At 43.1% G+C, this 20,966-nt stretch overlaps 1 protein-coding gene across 1 annotated transcript; it reads right to left on the bottom strand.

Moving 5' to 3' along the window:
- Window positions 1-11,864: 11,864 nt before the first annotated feature.
- Window positions 11,865-17,377, bottom strand: tmem256 (transmembrane protein 256). The gene is made up of 4 exons (XM_080741812.1): window positions 17,212-17,377; window positions 15,943-15,980; window positions 13,354-13,434; window positions 11,865-12,428 (listed from the first exon to the last, which is right to left on the bottom strand). Exons 1-4 carry the CDS (start codon window positions 17,285-17,287, stop codon window positions 12,282-12,284), a joined length of 342 nt encoding a protein of 113 aa, XP_080597938.1. The 5' UTR covers window positions 17,288-17,377; the 3' UTR covers window positions 11,865-12,281.
- Window positions 17,378-20,966: the final 3,589 nt, after the last annotated feature.

Raw genomic sequence — 20,966 nt, 5'->3', positions numbered from 1 at the left:
AAACCACGAATTGGCCTGTTATAATAGCGCCACCATGAGGCTGATTTCAAAAATTTGAAGTGGCATTTCTTCTTCATCCTAGTGGGAACGTGTGTGCGCGATTTCATGTTAATTTCACTCTGCGTTTGTGATTTGACGCATTTTGTCCAAAACGGACCATACCAATCTTACAAACTTTGAAAGCCAATCTCAGCCAATCAGGATGGATTATGGACAATCAGAGAGATCCATGTCGATCACATGACTGTAGAGATACTGTCTACCGACTTGCGTGATTTTTGGACAAAATCTGTAGGAGTACTGGCCAAAAGGTAGTTTTGCACAAATTGGCCTCCTGGTGGCGATAGAACAGAATCATGTGAAAAATGTGGGGCAGAGGTTCTGAATTGGCATCCAGGGAGTGCGCTTACAAAGTTAGAAACTGATCGGTGGAATTATAGGTAAAACCACGAATCGGCCTGTTATAGCGCCACCATGAGGCTGATTCTAAAAATTTGAAGTGGCATTTCTTCCTCGGCCTAGTGGGAACCTGTGTGCGCGATTTCATGTTAATTGCACTCTGCATTTGTGATTTGAGGCATTTTGTCCAAAATGGACCAATCTTACAAACTTTGAAAGCCAATATCAGCCAATCAGGATGGAATATGGACAATCAGACAGATCCGTGTCGATCACATGACTGTAGAGATGCTGTCTAGCTACCGATTTGCGTGATTTTTGGACAAAATCTGTAGGAGTAGTGTACAGAAATGTGTTTTGCAAACATCGGCCTCATGGTGGCGCTAGAACAGGGCCATTTGAAAAATGTGGGGCAGAGGTTCTGAATTGGCATCCAGGGAGTGTGTGTGCTCATTTTGGCAGCGTCCGGGCCAACGGCGCCAGAGATTAGCTGTACACAAACTCGGAGGACGGACGGACGGACAGGGGCGAAAACATACTCTCCCCCTGCCTTCGGCTGGTGGAGACAACAATTAACAAACCAACTAAAGTGACAATTTAAGGACTTTTAAGACCTTTTTAATACTGCAAAAAATATATATATGAAATTATGAATATTACTGTGTCAAAAGTAATCAACAAACTATGGCCTGCTAAAAACAATGTAAAGCATTGGCCAAATTGTGAAATATTACCTGAGAAAGAGGCAAATATTGTGAAAATAGCTGATCTACATGCTATCAGCTATTTTCACAATACTTATCTGCAGAGTCAAACAAAACCTTGCTATTGTAAACCTTGCTCTGGATTAAGAGTGTCTGCTAAATGCCTAAATTGTAAAATGTAATGCAAAATGTAAAGTGTTCAGTTCAATATGTTTTTTGAGGGTGGGTCACTCACTGCCTAGCCTCGGAAACCTGCAGGCTTATTATGGCGATCAGAAGAAAAATAAAGCCTGGGCAAGCCCCCCTATAACTATGCTGCTTCATGAAATTTTAATTGTATATCCACAAGTTTCCGCGGGAGTTTACTGGAGACTATCGGGACCAAACTTCCGGGTTTAACAGCAGACATACAAGCTCACGTCGCGTCGCAGATGCAACCCGTTGTGAGCTTGTAAATCGGCGCCGGAAGCTCGGTACAGACGTCTGCGCAATGCACTATGGGGCGTTGTAAACTCGTGGATAAAATAAATGTAGCCATCGCGGCAAGGTTGAGAACCACGGCTTCAGAGAGTGTGCATATTGGTCCCAAAGTCCCTAGTGGTTCTCAGCATGAGGTCCAGCAGGGATCCTGAAACCACCGATTAACTTTTCCATTATCACATTCATAACCAAGTACAATAAATTATGGAAAGTACAACAATGGCTATTTTGATCAGAGATGAACTGTTATCTCTATCTAGATGTGTTTATGGAATATTGAACCAAATCATAATCTAATATGAATCTAATGTTCTCAGATTTGGGTCCCGGAGATAAAATCTTATTGTCTGTCTGTGGCCTAATCCTCATATCAAATAGGGCTTTGTGAAATGAAATGAAAACGGAATCAATCATCAATCAATCACTGCTGCATAGTCTATATTATCATTGAAAATTATAAGGAAGAGGTGTTACTTACTGGATCTCATCTCTCCCAGTGTTCAGTTTTCAATGTAGAGTGTCTGATTGAGACCGTCAGGTTGCACGGTTGCTATGGAAACCTCCACCGGCTGTCTGTCAGTCAGTCAGTCTGTCCGTCACGCCACATCACGTCACACTTTTGGCCCTACTCTTATCTCCGGCAACGTTGCCAAACTTTGCACACACACTCCTTGGCTGGCAAACCACAACCTCTGCCCCTGATTTCTCACATGCCCCTCTTACTGCTTTTTGCAGTAATTCACAGTTTATCAATCTAATTTAAATCTGTTAACCAACCCTGGCGTCCCTATTTTGGGCAAATGATCAAACATTTAAAAACTAATTTGAAATGTCAACATTTAAATTATTATCATTATTATTATTTAAAAAGCAGATCTATAACTTCATAATTTGTAGCATCATGAAAGCTTAAGTGGTTGAGAAACATGCCCCCTGTCTGTTTTTGTACAAATGGCACACTGATTGCTCCCACTTGATGCCACTGTAGGAGTTCATTTACATGCATCTTTGCTGTGACTTCTGTTCTGTGTAGAGAACTAGGCTATCAGCTCTCTCACTCTGTCTATTTATGGATCATTGACACCCTGTGGATTGCAATCACATAGATTGCAAGGGAAGAGCCTTCTCTGTATACTGTCACTCAGATCATGAGTCATCTGCCTGTTTCAGAGGCTGCCAGTGGAATATAGATCAAGATAATAGTGCACCAAACAGCATTTAATGAGCAAGTTGAGAGAGTGACACTCCTTGTCTGCCAAATGAGAATGGAAGCCAGCCCTGGCTTTCAGAAGACAAAGTCACCAAAGGCCCTTCAGAAAATGAGCATTCCTGTCTGTACCCTACACTCGCTGATAGCATTTAAACTATTCTCCTCTTCCGGTGACTCCATGTTTTGGAAGGGATTTGGAGTTTAAAAGAGAGTCAGACAATCCATAAAGCTCCACAATACGCCCACCAATTCCTCTCCCGTTTTTCTCTGCGCGCCATTATCACCCTTCTCTCTATGACTGGTATCACCTTGAAAAGCCTCTGCCACTGAACCGTCAGACAGGCTGACAGTGCGGCTAATTTACCATGGGCGCGCGTGGTGGTGATATTTTAGGTCAGGGGGAGGCTCCAGAATCTAAAGATTATGAGTCATGACTCCAGCAGCACTGAACCACAGCATCTCCCTGTCAGCGGAAGTCAGTGAAGCAAAGTGATGTAGAGAAGGGAAAAAGATCTAAACAGTAACAGATATAGAGGTTGAGACAGGGGAGGGGGAAAAGATAGGTAGACTTTTATTGATCCCGTGGGGGGAATTCAGTTTCAGCTTCACCCAGCTAATGGCTGCTGAGGTGATCTTATAGGGGGGCGACTGGGCGAGTCTTGCTCAGGGACACCCACCCAGACGGTCTCTACACCTACTAAGCCAGTGGGTCTCAACATTTTCAGGCCGCGAGCCTCAAAATAATCATATTTGAACTGGAGCCCCCTCACCCTGATGAGCACTAAGAGTTGAGGCATTACATTTTGTAAAACACAGTTTTATTGTGAAAATAGCAGATCTACAGGCTCTCAAAGCCTCGCGTTGCGAGGTGTTGTGAGCATGTAGATCGGCTATTCTAACAATTTCTGCCTCTAATATTTGACAATGTTGCCAATGTTTAATTTGTCATTTTAGAGGTTTTAAAAAGTCCTTAAATTGTCACTTTAGAAATGTGCATATACCCTCTATACACTTAAACTTCATGTTGCCTTGTTTGCTGTTGGGGGGACCCCTGGGGGTCCCGACCCACAGCTTGAGAACCACTGCACTAAGCAACGACTTCCCCAAGTAAAGGCAATGAAAGAAGGAAGGGGGAGGGAAGGAGGACAGAAACATATGGCTGACCCCCAGGAAATGACCAGTAAATGAGTCCAGGGTAAATGTATTGTTCCTGTCATCCAGGCTGCCAAACTGTCACTGCACAACCTCTCAAAAGAGAAGACTGTAATAAATAGATGGAATCTCTTTTGGGTATTTTCCTCCCATCCTCTCTGAAGTCCATATGGTTAGCTGTGCACATAACATTTCACACAAGATTGCATAAACCAGAGATCATACTACACTGAAGTTTCTTTATTTATTTTTTTATGGATCCATTCCATACAGTACCAATGCTCCAGGACCCTGCTGGAAGCATGGAACTACTGTTAGAAAAACTGCAAAAACATGGACTAACGTTAGGGTAAATGTACAGTATTTGTAGTTAATTGCTGCTAAACCGGCTTTTGGCCAAAGAGGAGCAGAGAGAGTGGTGTTTTTTGCACAGGTCTGCATGATTTGCTAGCTGGCTTGTGTGTGTGTGTGTGTGTGTGTGTGTGTGTGTGTGTGTGTGTGTGTGTGTGTGTGTGTGTGTGCGTGCGTGCGTGCGTGCGTGCGTGCGTGCGTGCGTGCGTGCGTGCGTGCGTGCGTGCGTGCGTGCGTGCGTGTGTGCGTGTTCGTGCGTGCGTGCGTGTGTGTCATATTTAGCCGACCAGCAGTCAGCTAATAAATATTAATGACTATAAGCAGTTATGACCCAAAAAGGCCCATATATGAGCTAAAAGAGAAGTGGAATACTGGAAATATAACTTATAAGTACAGATAGAGACTAAGGAATGGTTAAAAAAAGAACTAAAAACGCTTTAAATATGTGTAATCACACTCGCATAGTCACCAATTGAATTCACCATAAACACCTATCATACAACACTCTGAACCTACCCCCACTCTTTAAATTGCACCCACCTATTTTGCAATACTTTTGTGTGTCGGTTTGTCATACTAGATAGGGCAGTCATACTGTAGACCAGTGCTTTTCAACCCTTTTCATATCAAGGTCCATTATTTATTTGGCATTTGAGTCACGGACCACCATTTGATGAGATGTATCCTCTTTATCTACCCAAAACGTCTAATATTTTGTTGTCGTTGGAAAGGATTTTGTCCATAATTCCATGCTGTATTGATGTTGGTACCATATGAGAGATAACAGGCAAATGATCCAAATAACAATTCTTCAACATCTCTAATTGTGTAGACTTCTTTTGAATTGAGTAATGCGGGTGTTTAACAATCATTTTCTCAAGAGTTAAAGATCTATAAGGGTCCATTTAGTTACCAACTCTCCATCATTTAGCTGGGGACAACCTGAAACCCCCTCAAGGACCAACTGGTGTCCCCCGGACCACTGGTTGAAAACCACTGCTGCAGATGACTGACGTCATAGACTGGCCACACTTCCTCTTGGAGATTTACAGTATTCACTTTCTTTATTGAGTGAGAGCCATTCCTTTCGATTATTAATTTAAAGCTGCCCAATTTCATTACACCATTTCAATATGCACATTATGCAGTAATATTTCTCTTAGAACTGCAACACCAACCCACAAAAACTATCAACATTAAATACATAATGTGATGCATTACTGTCTGTATTTCTCATCCGCTGACGTGGCCACTAACAGTGCTTACCAGGGACGTGCTGGCCATTGGGAAAAGCGGGACAACTCCCGAACGTCCGGTTCATTCCCGGCCGGTCCAGGCCGGCCATTAGGGGAAAAAAATAAATAAAATGTCAGCCTTCGTTCCATTTTGGGGGCTGGGCGGCCAACAAAGTAAATCGTCACTGTCGGGCAAAAAGATCTGTTGGGCAGAAAACCTCGTATCTCCAAGTTTCAAATGTGTACATTTTTTCGCAAAGCGAAGCCCTGCTTCATCATACAAGGCCGTCGCAAAAAGTAGTGAAAACAGCAGATCTACAAGCACACAACGCCTCGCACCGTGAGGCGTTGTATGCTTGTAGAATCATTTTTAAAATGATAAATAATACAAAACAAACGGTTTTGGACAGGTTTCCACCCGACAACAACGAAATATAACTCATGTAATTGGCCCACTGGCTTGTCACTTCGTCACAAATCTTTGAGTAGCAGCAGCGCTATAGAGAGAGATCTCTCTCTATAGCGCGCAATGAGGGCCTCTCCAACTTTTTTCCCCGGGCTGAATCAGGGGCCCAGCATGTCCCTGGTGCTTACAGTGACACAGTGGCAATGTCCTCCCCCTCAGCTCTAACTGATGTATGACCACCATCACCGTCCACGGTTCAGACTGAAGAGAAATGATTGGATACAGAGCTACTCCTTGACCGGGCTGCTGTGAAAAGAGACCATTGCTTGCAAAGCCGGTGGTTTGCGCAGGGCCTTGGTGTCCATTGAAGTAAGGGAATAATCTATCTAAAGAGCGTGTGGCCATCATTTGAGTTGCTTGAAAAGGTCAGTGCCAGGATAGAAAAGCTGTGGGGAGCGATGTGAACGGCCATTACCAGCCATTCCACCTCGCCGTGTGAGCTGCCAACAGCCTGATTGATGCCTCAGAGGGAAGATTTGGTGCTGCTGTGGTGTGAGACCGCAGGCAGTAAGCACTTTGAAATATTGCGTTCTTGTGTGTACTGTATGTGCATGTGTGTGTAATGCTCGTTGATATCACTCACCGCTGTCTGGATGTATGTTTTGTGCCTCGGCCTCAGTAAGTGCGAAAGAGGGCGGATGGAGGCTCCGGCTTTAAACATGTCGGTTGGCGAGGGCATGCAGTGGTGGGAAAAGTATGCCTACTCACATGTTGTACTAAAAGTATCAATACTGCAATGCAGTAACACTCTGTTGCAATTCACTAGTTTGCAAATCCCGCCCCATTCTGCCCTGTTACTATGGAGGGACATTTGACCCTGGGCAGATTGTTTTTATAGTGGCAGTGAATGGGATTTTTTATGTTTTCATAGCCTCATTACAGCTATATAAAGTACCAAAGGAAAAACATCTAGGTGATATTAATAAAAAGGGAAGACAAAGGTACAGTAGTTACATTGCAAAACAGGGGGTTTACCCGAAAATATATGTTTTAATTTGTTTAATCCCAGTGGGACAGAATCACCTTTGCAGATTCTTTTATAGTGGCAGTGAATGGGATTTTTTTTTTCTTCATAGCCTCATAACAGCTATATAAAGTACCAAAAAAAACACATCTACGTGATATTAATAAAAAGGGAAGAAAAAGGTACAGTAATTACATAGCAAAACAGTAGTTTTCCCCCGAAAATATATGTTTTAATTAGTTTAATCCTCTGGATCAGAGAGAGAATAGCAATAGCAAGAGAAAGCGCATTGCATCTTGGGTAGGAAGAGGACAGAACTATAATGTTTCTCCTCACATAATAGGCTGGCTTTTCGTAATTCTGCCCATTTAAAATATATGTACCCAAACGTGACTCTTAGACCATTGATAAGGTCCATGTGAACTAGTTTGTTGAAGCTTATTCATTATGATGAGCGAGATCGCTATCACCTCCCGCGGCCGTACCGGGCGAACTCCGTGTCGCGCAGTGCGGACAGTTGTTGAAAGCCTGAAGCAAAGGGAAGCAACATTCTCCACTGCACAAACTCCACCCCCGATAGCAAAAAGTGAATGGTTTTTTCTGGTTGGCCAGTCAGGGAGTCTCAGGGACCAATCAGAAGGCTGACAAACGGTGAATTGAAAACGTACTTGAGTAAGTGTCAATTATTGTATTGTGTCAAAATGTAGGCTACTTAAAGGAGAAGGAGTAGTAAAATGACTTTTTTTTCCTATTGATTACTCATGCCGTGGAAACTTGTGTTCTATAATATTATCTTATATAAAACCCAAGATGGGGACCCAATGTACTTTCCAACACTGGGCCAAACACATCTTATGTACAGTCGGTCAGCCAGCCAAGCTTATCCACTCATAGAGGCCGCACCCTGCATGCCCATTACTGCTTGCTGTCGCCAAGGCCACAGAGCAGCCTTTGACCAAAACCACCACGAAACCCAAGAAATCAATCGGACAAAAGGGCCATCTCTACCAAAGCAACTGAAGTAATTAGGTAAATGGGAGTGTGGGCATGTACTTTTGATTACTGTAAATAATACATTCTGAAGTAGAGAAACAGAGGAGGGGAGAAGGCTTGTGAAGTGGAGATAGAGTCCCCGGAGGTACAATTAACAATATCCACCATCGGTTATCTGCCCTCGCTGACACCCACAACAGCACAGAGGCAAAGCCCCCAGCCAGCCAGCCCAAGCTGTCCAGTAGGCTTATTTAACATGCTGTCCTGCTTTATTGCTTGTGGATTACAGCCTACAGCAACACTGAGAGAGTGCTGTGTGGAGAGGATGTTAAAGGGGAAAAACGAGGATACCTCACAGGAAAAGGAAGAATATATAGACTACAGTTCATGAGGGAGGATCGTGAATAACGTTTCACAGAAATACCTAGGAGGCTGCCGAATAGGAAAAGACAGACACATACAGTACTCGTATCTTTCTCTTTTTCCATTATCCCTCTCACATACACACTCATGCGGGCTGGGTATAGAGCGCATCGCATTGATCAGACATTTTTAACAAGGAGATGGATGGTGTGCTCCCTCGTATAATGAGAAACTAGAGAAAACCAGTTCCGCACACCGCAAACGTTAGCTATCAGATGAGAGAAACACTGACACTAAAATAAAATTGAAAAAAAGTCTTGTGGTGTGTGTGAAAGCAGTCATAAGTTAGTGTTTTTGGGTGTCTGTGTGAATCAGATGACACCCTCCCTCCCCCGTATGGCGACGCTGCTAAAATATGCATACTGCTCAGAGAGAAGCGTACTCAAAACTTTGAGTCAGGAGGCTCCCAAACTTTTAGTCATCAGCCGCTGCGAGTGCATTTCACCCCAGTCCATATTAAGATGTGCAAATGGCTTTCCCGAGGCTTCTTCGTTAAGTGTGATTACTTGGCCCTGGGTTTGCGGAATGCTGCTTAATAGCTACTCGGTCCTAATGAGGGTTTCATGAGTCGTGATGGAGTTCATTGGGAACGTGTTCAGTCAACGGCGTCTTCTCTTTTCAGCAGGGACTTGGCTTAAAGTGTCGACCCCGCCGAATTGACCCGAGATTTATAAAGCTAGCCATTTCTAAAGGTCCCCGTTCGTGGGCCTATACAGTCAGTATGGGGAATTAGTGCTTCAACGGATTTCAATTTCAATTTGAATGTGGATAGGTTGGCAGTCTTGGCGAAAGGGAGGCCACTAGTAATACACTTCTTTATGTGCCAGCACTTACCCCATTTAGGCCTTAACACATTATGACGCAATATTTTATGCTTTAAATATTAAAAAAATCACACCCGTGTGAAGTGGAGCTGTGTGTGTGTGTGTGTGTGTGTGTGTGTGTGTGTGTGTGTGTGTGTGTGTGTGTGTGGATCATGTGTACCGATTTTTGTGACATTTGAAGAAAATATGTAGGAAAAGGAGCAAAAAGTGTGTTTTGGAGAAAATTCAAGATGGCGGAAAATCTATCATGGCGCAAATGGGCGTGGCCTATATGGGGAGATGCGTCATGACCCAAGGAATCCAGGGAAAAAATATTTTTAATTTTCCGACCTACGGTTCAAGAGTTACAGGCCAAAACGTAAAGTGGGGTGTTATAGCGCCACCATGAGGCCAAATGACACAATTATTTTTTATTTAATCCTTGAAATCATTATGAACCTCCTCTCCAAGTCTTGAAACTGTAGCCCCTGTGGTTTGCGAGAGACAAATAATTGAATGTGAGTTTTTGCGATTCCCATTCTAAGTCAATGGGGAAAATTAATTCACTAATAAATTAATATCAATTAAACTATAGAACCTTTCTCTTAGAAAAGTAATAGCCCACGATTCCCGAGTAAGCCGGTCGATTTGACATATGGCGCGAGTGTGTGGTGGCAAAACTGTGGGACTAGTGGCGTGCCGAAGTTTAGGAAGTTCAGGCTACATACACACACACAGACAGACAGACAGACCCACACAGCCACGTATAGGGAGCCTGTGTTTCACACAGCTCCAAAAATAGCAGATATACAAGCTCACAGCGCGGCACCGAGTGCCGCGCTGCGAGCTTGTAGATCTGCTATTTTTGAAAAATCGTGAAAATTTGAATTTTGACCCGATTCTATAAGTGTCTTTTGAATCCTTCTAAGATTTTTGGAAAAAACCTAGGTTTCTATGTCAGCAATCTGGCCAGCCATCGTCAAAGAAAAGGTCTTTTTCACTTAACTGGAGCTCAGTTAGTCTGTTCTTGAGAGACCACTATGTCAGTGGTGCTCAAACCTTTTCATGTGAAGGACCCCCAAAATGATATTTATTTGGCCACGGACCCCCATTTCAAAATATCTAGTTCCAGGGACCACCCAGAAGCAAAGTTTTAGTTACAAACGTTCGCTTTGAAAATACATACATTCAAAGATTTGCACACATTTTCACGACTTTTTCCAAAAATAGCAGATCTACAAGCTCGCAGCGCGGCACTCGGTGCCGCGCTGTGAGCTTGTATATCTGCTATTTTTCACTGGTTAAAGCATTCAATAATTCTAGGCCTAAATGGGTTACACGCTCAAACGCTGGAGGACAGGGATAAACGGAGCTGGCTGAAAGAGAGGGACCTTCACTGGGATTTCATATACAGTATAGTGGTATGAATTACATGGGGCCGTCTACACATAACATGGAATTTGCACATGGAGGGTTGTGACAAGACTGAGTCTTTCAGATATTGATATGCATGTACCAACCTGGTTAAAGGATAATTACAATCCATTTTCAACTTGGGCTCTGGTTAATTTACGTCCAACATGACAATCGTACCGATCAGAATGTAATTTCATCAATTATACTTTGATGTTGAGGTCTGGTAACGCTCATTCTGACAGGCATACATACACTAATGTGATGTAATGTCATGGGCTGGTCATCCCCTGGAGAAGTCATTATACTATAGAACACCAACACCTCTTCGCACACAATCAAAATCATGCATCGTGCGGTTTCAGATGGTTCAAAAAGGCTGTGACTGAAATATATTTCATGACAGTTCAGTTAATCCATTTGGTATAGCTCTCCCATTGGGTGGGTGAGGAGGCATTCTGATCTCACGAACAAACCCTAAAGCCTGGTACATGCCGCGATGCGCCATCCGATAACTATGGTACACTCTTGGCTGTTCTTGCACCTCCGAGATGTTCTGACTACCCGAAAGACAGTTCAGCTAGTCTGTGATAGGTCAGAAGTTGACAGACGTTCCAAGGTGGGCATGATGTACCTAGTTCTGTATACGCATTCAGCCCAAGGCAGGATGATGGTCCCCTGCGCGTTGAGGTGGCCCAGTGCGCTGTGCTCTGGCATCTGCCTGTAATCCCAGTTTGGAGTTCTTCTGCTCCATACTGTATGTGATGAGGACTATTGGACTGCACCACATTCTCTCTGCACCATGGGGATGGGGAGGGGTTTATTTGTTTGATTTTGTCATTAGGTTTTAGACAAAATGTATTTTTTTTGGTATTTCAGTTGGATTTGAATCTCATTAGCTCATCTAAAATCTACTCACTGTATCTATCTATATCTACTGTACACCTATCTATTCCTACTGTATCTATATTTACCTTTCCCCATGGCCATTTGAAACAATCTATCACGCTATGAGAGCAATTTCATACTTGGATCATAACTTCATAACTATATTTAAAACAGGAATAAATTCCACATATAGTCAATGTAAGGAAAGACATTCTGTCCCTCTCAAACCTGTGTGCTCAGCAGTGCAATAGAAAAGGACAGCTGCCGGGGAGGTGACATTCAGCACATTGCTGAATACTGGGACACATTTGATGTGTCATTTATAATACCAAATAAATATGGTCATTAATCTTTTAGCATTTATTTATTTACCTATTGCCTATGTCAAAATCACATTGGTCACTCATTTAAAATGTACAGAAACAAAATGAGTCACAGAGCACTAGTCAGAAAAACAGCATGTTAATGGGGACAAGAAAAGGGATGGTCCGTCTCCAACCTTATCTTATACCGACACCCGTAACCAAGGGTGGGATAGTTATGGGCAATACCGAACATCGCAGATCTACAAGAGCACAACACGCAGTAGCAAAACGTGTTGTGAGCGTCTAGATCGCCTATGTTCAGTGCATGACACCGGCATGCAACTATAAGAATAAATCACCCTTTAGATGTGTGACATCAGTCATCCATCCATTCTCACATACGGCCCCTCCTGTTCTTCAGTGTTGAGGTTTTGACAGTTTGTGTCATAACAGTGTCCCTGTGGAGAGGATGTGAGATGACAAGTGTTCACGGCATCATGGCACAATCATGGCCAGCCACCCAACGATCATGGCCCCGCCCCCGATGGGAGCCATCTTGCGCAGGCCGGGGTCCCCAGTCATGGCCTGGTGGTACAGAGAGCCACAGAACATCCCCATGCCCCCCAGCAGGAGGGTGCCAGCCTGCATGGAAGAGAGAGAAAGAGCGTATTCGTCTGAGCTAGGGCTGTCACAATTATTACATAATCGTCTAATCGTGATTTTTGGACATAATCGTGATTATTTTTCATAATCGTCATAATCGTTTCCATGTTGAAAACCGTTCATATATTTTTAAAAAAGAGTAAGAAATAGTGGAAAAAGCAGATCTACAAGCTCACAACGCGTCGCATCGCGACGCGTTGTGAGCTTGTAGATCGGCTATTTCCACTATCAATGTTCTTTTTTAAGTATAAAGTTGTCAAATATGTCAGTAATTTCTTTGTATACTTAGGTTATGTATCATATCTACCATGTGTAACTTCAAAGCCTAAAGGCCAAACAGAAATGTAATTGTCAACAACAAAAACACAATTAAATCGTTAATCGCAATTATTTGAGTGACAATTAATCGTCATGTAAAATGTCATATCGTGACAGCCCTAGTCTGAGCATCCTTCTAAACTGCACAAACTTACTGACTTACAGCACATTCTTTATAGCAGCAAGCAACAGGCTGGGGGAGATAGGCCTACTACAATGCAAAGGGAGGTTTTTGCACACACCCACACAATAGGGATGCAACGCAACGCGTTGTGAGATTGTAGATCTGCGATTTTCAGCGAAGCGATTTGTACAAAGTGAAATAATAGCATACCAAATGTGCTCTTTACAGGGTATAGAGGGTTTAAGTGCCAAGTTTGCCAACTTTCAGGGTTATTGCATTACATAAGTAAAAAATAAAATTGGCGACCCCAATTTTGTCCCCAAATATACACGCTTCCCCAATCACCTGGTTTCCAAAACGTGGGGACAGGAACACACACTCGCTTCATAAGTGACCCAGAGACACCTTTCTTTTTCTTATTTGAATTGAAATACCAAATCAAATTAGGACTTGCATACTCACCAAGAGAGGTTTGCCACAATGAGCGGCCCCCAGTAAAGCAAGGCTGTGGTAGAAATGGTACTTGTTGGCAGTTTCAAACAGCTATGGGGAGAGAAAAGAGACATAATGAGACTGTGTGTGTGTGTGTGTGTGTGTGTGTGTGTGTGTGTGTGTGTGTGTGTGTGTGTGTGTGTGTGTGTGTGTGTGTGTGTGTGTGTGTGTGTGTCAGAGTGCCCCATTACAGAACTTTCAACTTGACATATTTCTTCTCAATTATCTTAATTTAAGAAAAACAAATGATCCCATATTCTAGAAGGAGGGGCAAAAGGGCTTAATCAGGCCAATTCTATACACAGGAAGTAATCTAGAAGGAAGCATAATATAAGAGGGAAGTGGGTTATCATCATAGACCCATTAAGCCATTTTCATCAATCAAGCGAACTTCCGTAATAGCACAAGGAACAGATCCATCATGTCCTGTGTACTCATACCTGCCTTTAAGTGAAGTTTTTGGGGCTGTCCGTATCATTAATCAAATCTGAACAATGTTAACTTTTTGTGAAAATTAGCAGAAGTGAGAAAATTGGGTCCATCTAAGGAGAAGTACATTTCCAGCATGTGCATGTGGGTACAGATATAAGGATGGGAGATGAGACAGAATACACATTTCTGGCAACAGGAAGGAACCTAGCCTGAAACCTGTCAGTTAAGGACATAGATACTAATGTGTTACACTTCTCTGACATTGACGCCAAGTACTTAGTGGTGAGTGGTGTCAAACAATAAGTGTATTGTTGTACACCATGTATCATAAACATACTTCACCTTTGACTTTCCACTTTAACCCTTTTTTACACATACACATTTCTGGCAACAGGGACCTGTCAATTAAGGATATGGAAACAAGCCTACATGTAAAGATTAAGATTTACTAATGTATTTACACTTCTCAGACATTGTATGACGCCTAGTACTTAGTGGTGAATGGTGTCCAACAATAAGTGTATTGTTGTACAGTACACCATGCGTCACCAACATACTTCACGTTTGACTTTCCAGGCCGTCTTTTATTTAAGGCTCTGTTAGCGTTTAATATTTCCATTGGAAATTAACTACAGTTTACAACCTGGCCACCTTGGGCAGGTCATTAGGCAAAAATAAATAAATAATAAACAGACACGACATGTCACACGGAAACACATGACAAGCTTGTAGGTTGGCTATTTGCGCTTTTCGTCATACGACGTAATAATAATGCTTAAATGGCTAAAGTCCATCAAGTGAGGGAATGTGAGGTTAATCGTTTTTGTGACCCACCATACAATTTTACCTATTATTTGACATGGTTCAGATTCAGCCCTCATTCAGCCCATCTGTGTCACTAAAGACTAAGCTCCAAACGTCCCAAAACAAATTTGATTTGTCTACTTCACGACCTGCATGGGCTCATCATGACCCACCTTCTTCCAAGACATTTTGCTAGCCGGCTCAGGGTAGATGACAGGGTTAAACAATTAAAAAAGGGATTGGCTTTCAAAATGATCAATGTGATGATTGTGATCTCTGCCCTGAATGCCCTAAATATCCGCATATCTGACTAAACACCTCCCAAAAATGTGTGGCACCCACAGCCACAATACTAGAGGGAGCGTAAACAACGACCCACCCATAAAACAAACATGGGTAAATTGAATTCTCCTTCTACAGCACTGCCACAAAAGTGTGGAATGCCCTGACCTCTTCCCTTAAAACAGGGGTCTTCAACAGGGGGTCCTCAGAGTTACTACAGGGGGTCCTCCAAATCTTTGTGTGATAGAAACTTGTTCCCCCCCCCCCCCCTTTTTTTTTATATTAACCACTTGAACCCTAGCATCCATATTCTGAGAACTTTAGCCCAAAATAGCAGATCTACAATGTGAGCTTGTAGATCGGCTATTTTTGGCAAAGAGCTTTGGAGGGGGAAAGAGCAGACTAAGTACAGTGAGAAGTCAAGTTACCCATTCAGGCCGGGAACACATTTTGCTGTTTGGGAGGGGCTTACAGTACATGTACAGTATGTAGCAACATATTTGTATTTGTAGGCTATTTCTGATTTAGCCCCAACTATAGGTTAGGCCTAAATGGGTTAAGTATTGACGGTTCAAGTGCTTAAATATCTGAAAACCCACATTAACCATGAATCCAAAATTGATGATCGTGCTGTCAAACAATGAAACTATATTAGATAGATAAGGTTGTGGGGGTCCCACTCCCTGCTTCATCTCTCTCTTAACTAAGGGGTCCTTGGCCTGAAAACGTTGAAGATGATTCACCTTTCAGGAGGAGGCCAAAGGCGGAGGTAGTTAACATTCTCCCCTAGACAGGCAATACGTTTTCCCTGGCCTGTACATCTTTTTTTTATACGTTTGTGATGATGTTAATGTTTTTGATGATATGTCTTTTATGCTACTTTATATGTTGATGAATTGAATGCCCCAATGGAAACAAGACCGTAAGGACCGTTTGGTGTAAATCCTTTTAGACTGTGTGTTTTGACTGTTCTCATGCTGTTATACATTTCTAATAAAATATTCAACCAATCAATTATTTGGGATGCTCCAGAATACATACAATTCTCTGGTAATCTTCTGGGTCGCTGTTCTTGAAACCTAAAATAATAAGAGATAAGGAATATTAAGTACACTGAACGTGGCTGCTGACACAACTACTATAACTCAATAAGGTTCAAGGTGTGACATGGGAGTGTCGCCACTCCGACAATAAGAAGTCACTGTAGGAGTGGCGGCATGTCGGAATGGAGAGAGCCTCCCACAAGGGGTAATGGTGCAGACCAAATAAAACTTTGCAAAATATAAATTTGTCTTGTAAAAGGGGAAACAAATACACTCTCATGTACATGGAGCTATATAGCCATAGAGTTGATATAATATGCCATACATTGCAATTTATATCCCCCACACACAGCCATATAGAACACGATGAATGTACATGTAAATGTACTTAGATACTTTCTTTCCACCACTGCAACACTGAATGTGTAATACTAACTTCACTGAGCAGTAGCATGATAATCCAGGGTGTTAATCGGCACACAGGTTGACAGGTGTGATATTATAATTATTCCGAATCATCCACAACAACGCACCTGTCAAGACTCAAGCCCGTGCAAGGCTGCAACCTGCAAGCTGTAACTACATAGTTTTTGTGCACATTATTATTAGAGACAGATGCTGTTGTGATTGTGAATGTCATCCCCGTCACGTACACAACAAATGACCGTGGTCACACGTTTTCTGACGTTCAAATTATTATGAAGAGAGCTGACCCAAAGTCGCAGTAATATTGGAGTACAGCTAACGAAATATGCAAGAATATTCAGCAAATGCTAGCCTGCCAGTGAAAGCCAGCAGAGCGGTAGGCGCTCTACAGACGGACAGCGGTTGCCGCCGGGGCTCCCGCTTGGATCTGCGAGGAACACGCCGCGGTGATACACAAACACACTCGCTCTTTGAGTAAACGCTGCGCGGTATTTCACAAAGATGAACACAATCCATCTCTCACCGCCCGCGTACGCATGCACAAACGAGCACGCTCGCGGGGATTTTCACGGGACTGCGCCCGCTCGCCTCGCCGCCTCTAAACTTCGCTGCGCGGACGAAATAGCCGCCCGCCTCTCATTGAAAATGAATTACTAGCAGGCGGTGACCGCGTACCGTGTGCAATCCCCTTTCGATAGGTAGTAGGATACTGTATATTGGCATGAACAGGACAGCCCTGCTGCGCGTGTAAAACGCTTGTTATTTAACCACGCTATTACAGTAAACAAGCGTGCACGCTGTGCGTCGTGCAGGACATTATTATAAAGCTGCCATGTCCTACCGTGAGCCCCATATGCCCCGGCTGCGACCGCACTCGCCCCAGACAGAGCCGCTAACCCCCGGACAACACGAGCCATTTCTTTCTACTGTGACTGTGGAGTGACTTTCTACAGGCGGAGGACGATTTTAAAGAGCTGGATGAGGACGGAAACTGCGTTCATTCCGGGGCTGGAGCACGGCGTGAAGTACATCCGCTGTCGGTGTGGAGGCTGAACCAAAATGGCGTCCGCCGCGCCACAGTTGCAGCCCACGGCGGTGCAGATTTCGTAACTGTTATACATGGCGATGACAGCCAGGAGCCACTCTTTGATACATTTATAGATCAGGTTTTGCATCTGACTGTGCCCTAATGTTTTGTCTCAGGACATCAGGAAAAATGACTTGCATTTGCAGTTTAATAGTCTATTTAATAGCCTGTTCACAGTGGTTTTGTTTTTCACAACCAATCTAAAAATGCAATAACTCTTTGTTTTATAGTCATAATACATTTATGAGCTATTACACTTAACCTTGGCACAATGGAAAGCTTGCCCTTGTACATGGCCAGCTGGACCCAATTCCTCAAATGATTGGAAAATAAAAATATACGCCTTTTCCCTTTACCTTGGCTTTGTTTTAAACCACCACACATCTGAAATGCATTATTCATGCCAAAAGCTGAATGGTACCACTGCAATGTGGATGCTTCTGCATGAATAATTAATTCTCTCCTATTTCCACAGAGAAGTATAAGAAGCTCCTCAGCGAAGGTTAGGCTATTTTCTCTCACCATCATGCTCTTATGCACCAGCAGTGTCAGTCTGTCACACACTCAACTCAACACTGAGTGATAGACACACTGGTCAACAGTAGACCTACTGGAAAAAGTACTCTCTTTTTATACTTAAAGTATCAATACTGCAATGTAGAAATACTCTGTTATAAGTAAAAGTCAGGTAGGCTAATCCAAATTTACAAAAGTATTGGTATCAAAATGTACTTAAAATACCAAAAGTAGAAGTAGGCCTACGAATGCAGAATGTATCCTTTCAAATTTATACAAATAAAATAGCAGATCTAAAAGCTCACATTATTGTGTCACGATGCGACACATTAGATCTGCTATCTTCAAAAGGCCACAATGTATAGGGCTGAATTGGTTAATGTAGGCCTATGTATGCAAGCAGTGGGGTTAATGAGTTGGTTTTTACACTCTCCAGCACAGAAGGGCAGAAGGGGGACAACTGACCAAAAGGGGGCGCTATTTTGCTACCTCAATTGCCCGGCCAGATTTGTCCATAAAAAGAAACAGAGGGAGGGTGTGTGTGTGTGTGTGTGTGTGTGTGTGTGTGTGTGTGTGTGTGTGTGTGTGTGTGTGTGTGTGTGTGTGTGTGTGTGTGTGTGTGTGTGTGTGTGTGTGTGTGTGTGTGTGTGTGTGTGTGTGTGTGTGTACTCCACTCCACTTGCATTTCTCCAATTAACATATTGAAATTACACAGGGTCACACTGAATTACAGAGAGTCGGTTTAAAGCACGGTTTCTGCCAAATCCTGTCCTTGGGTGACTTTGACACAATATTAACACAACGTGGGCAATTAACACAATTTTATAACGATGTAAGTAATTAAAAATAGGCCTTGTGGCTCACAAGACCTCACTGTCATCTGTGAAGTCGAAAATTGAAACCACAGCCAACGTGCGTGCATATCTCTCTCTCTCTCTCTCTGTGTGTGTGTGTGTGTGTGTGTGTGAGTGTGTGTGTGTGTGTGTGTGTGTGTGTGTGTGTGTGTGTGTGTGTGTGTGTGTGTGTGCGCGTGTGTGCGTGTGTGCGCGTGCTTGTGGTATGTTATGTACATATGTGTGTCCAGTTAATCCAATGACTGATATCGGTAGGTAGATGTTTCAAGGTAAATACCACCCCCTTCCCTTTCTCTCTGCCTTTATGCTCTTACACTAATCGTGTGTGTCCATACGCATGGCTGCATGTGTTCTTGACGTGCATTCATGCGAGTCTCTCCCCATTATGCACCCTGCCTGCTGTACTGTACAGTATGTATGCGCCGGCACGTGTACACGTGTACGCGTGCGTGCGTGCGTGCGTGCGTGCGTGCGTGTGTGTGTGTGTGAACATCCTTTGTCATGGTTTGCTGGCCCCAGGTCAGACAGCACACAGAGGGATGCCCTTGCTGTCCAGGTGAGTTTCCTTCCAGGTCATCCCAGATGGTGGAGTGGAGAACACAGCGTAGAGTATTCCTTTACATCTTGTTTTCTGTGACAAGCGGCAAATTATCTGTAAGTCCCAGCAGCAGTTTGCTGCTGTAAGGTTCCTTCCAAAAGCCAGCATCCATCTCACTTCAGCCAGCCGAGCCTTCCTCTCTCCTCTCCTCCTCTTTAGTCTTGCTCTACATCAAATCTGTATCTGTGCGCCCGTAGTGTGTGTGTGTGTGTGTGTGTGTGTGTGTGTGTGTGTGTGTGTGTGTGTGTGTGTGTGTGTGTGTGTGTGTGTGTGTGTGTGTGTGAGAGTACGTGCGCGTGTGTGTGGATCACATCTGTCTCTCAGTTCTCTGTCTTCATAGTGATCGAGCTCCCATCCAAGGAAACGTTTCACATGACAAGCGCAGGCATTGTTTATTTAAAACCCAACACGGTGCATGTGTTAGCGCTGGCTGGTGGTGAACGAACCGAAAACAAAAACCGTTGTCTTGCAACATTATGTGTTTACACGACAGCTTTGGCATTGTACCTTCCACTCAGTTATTTCCAAATATTTCTGCCAAGAGTTTGACAAAGGCATGGTGTGTGTCTCAATGAGAAACAAACATCTAGAACAGGTTTCCTGGTCCCTTCCAAGGCTATGTAAAGAAGCAAGGGAGAAGGAACATTTTCTATACCATTGAATGCGGCATAGAAGCACTGAAAGTCTGATGGAATATGCACTGAAGTCAATGAGAGTTGAACAAGCTTATGACAAACAATATCCGTATATATTGCTGCTAACAACATGTTATAACAAGATTATATTAAAGATAATACTGGATGTAATAAAAGAAAAAAGTATATAAAGTATAAAGATTAAAACTAGAAAGATGCAATTGGAAATTGCAAGTGTGGTTTGATGTGGTTTGATGTGGTTTATATGTTATATTGTGAGCAGTGAATACTTTGTGTTATAGATTGAGTTTGAACGCTGAGAACAAGTTGTAGACAAAGTTAGGATGTATGTTGAACCGTTGAAGATCACATAGCTGCCAGTAGAAGAGTAGGCCCTTGTTTGTGAGTCAAGGTTTGCTGATCTTTTTAGAGTTTCAGTTCCGCTATAGACTCTCAGACATGGAGTCCATAAATGAAGTAGGATTTCCACGTCAGGTTGCAAATCTGTTCTATCTATTGTGTTCCACATTACAACTTACAATTTTGGCATTTAGCAGATGCTCTTCATCCAGATCTCAGCATCAAGGGTTGGATTGGGGGTATAGGTCCCTGCGACATACTAGCGTCATGTCCAGGGGGTGTACTTGTGCATCAAGCTGCTTCACGCTACAGAAACAGGAGATCATGGCTCTGCAAGGTTTACTACTACTTAATCCAGAGCTACAATAAGCAAGGTGATACATTATACATTAGTACATCAACATAAATACATCAAATGCATAGACATAGAAGTCTAGTCTAAGATTGGCATAATACCTAATGCTTAACAAAACTGTTCACCACCACCCCTATGCATACTAATGGGTTCAGCTTACTGCCAGTTATATTGGTGTTCGTTGAAATTGC

Source organism: Nannobrachium achirus (genome assembly GCF_963921795.1).
Source record: "Nannobrachium achirus genome assembly, chromosome: 14".
NCBI classification, from domain to species: domain Eukaryota; kingdom Metazoa; phylum Chordata; class Actinopteri; order Myctophiformes; family Myctophidae; genus Nannobrachium; species Nannobrachium achirus.
Note: the sequence above shows the minus strand (reverse complement) of the source record. Positions and strands in the feature narration are given on the sequence as shown.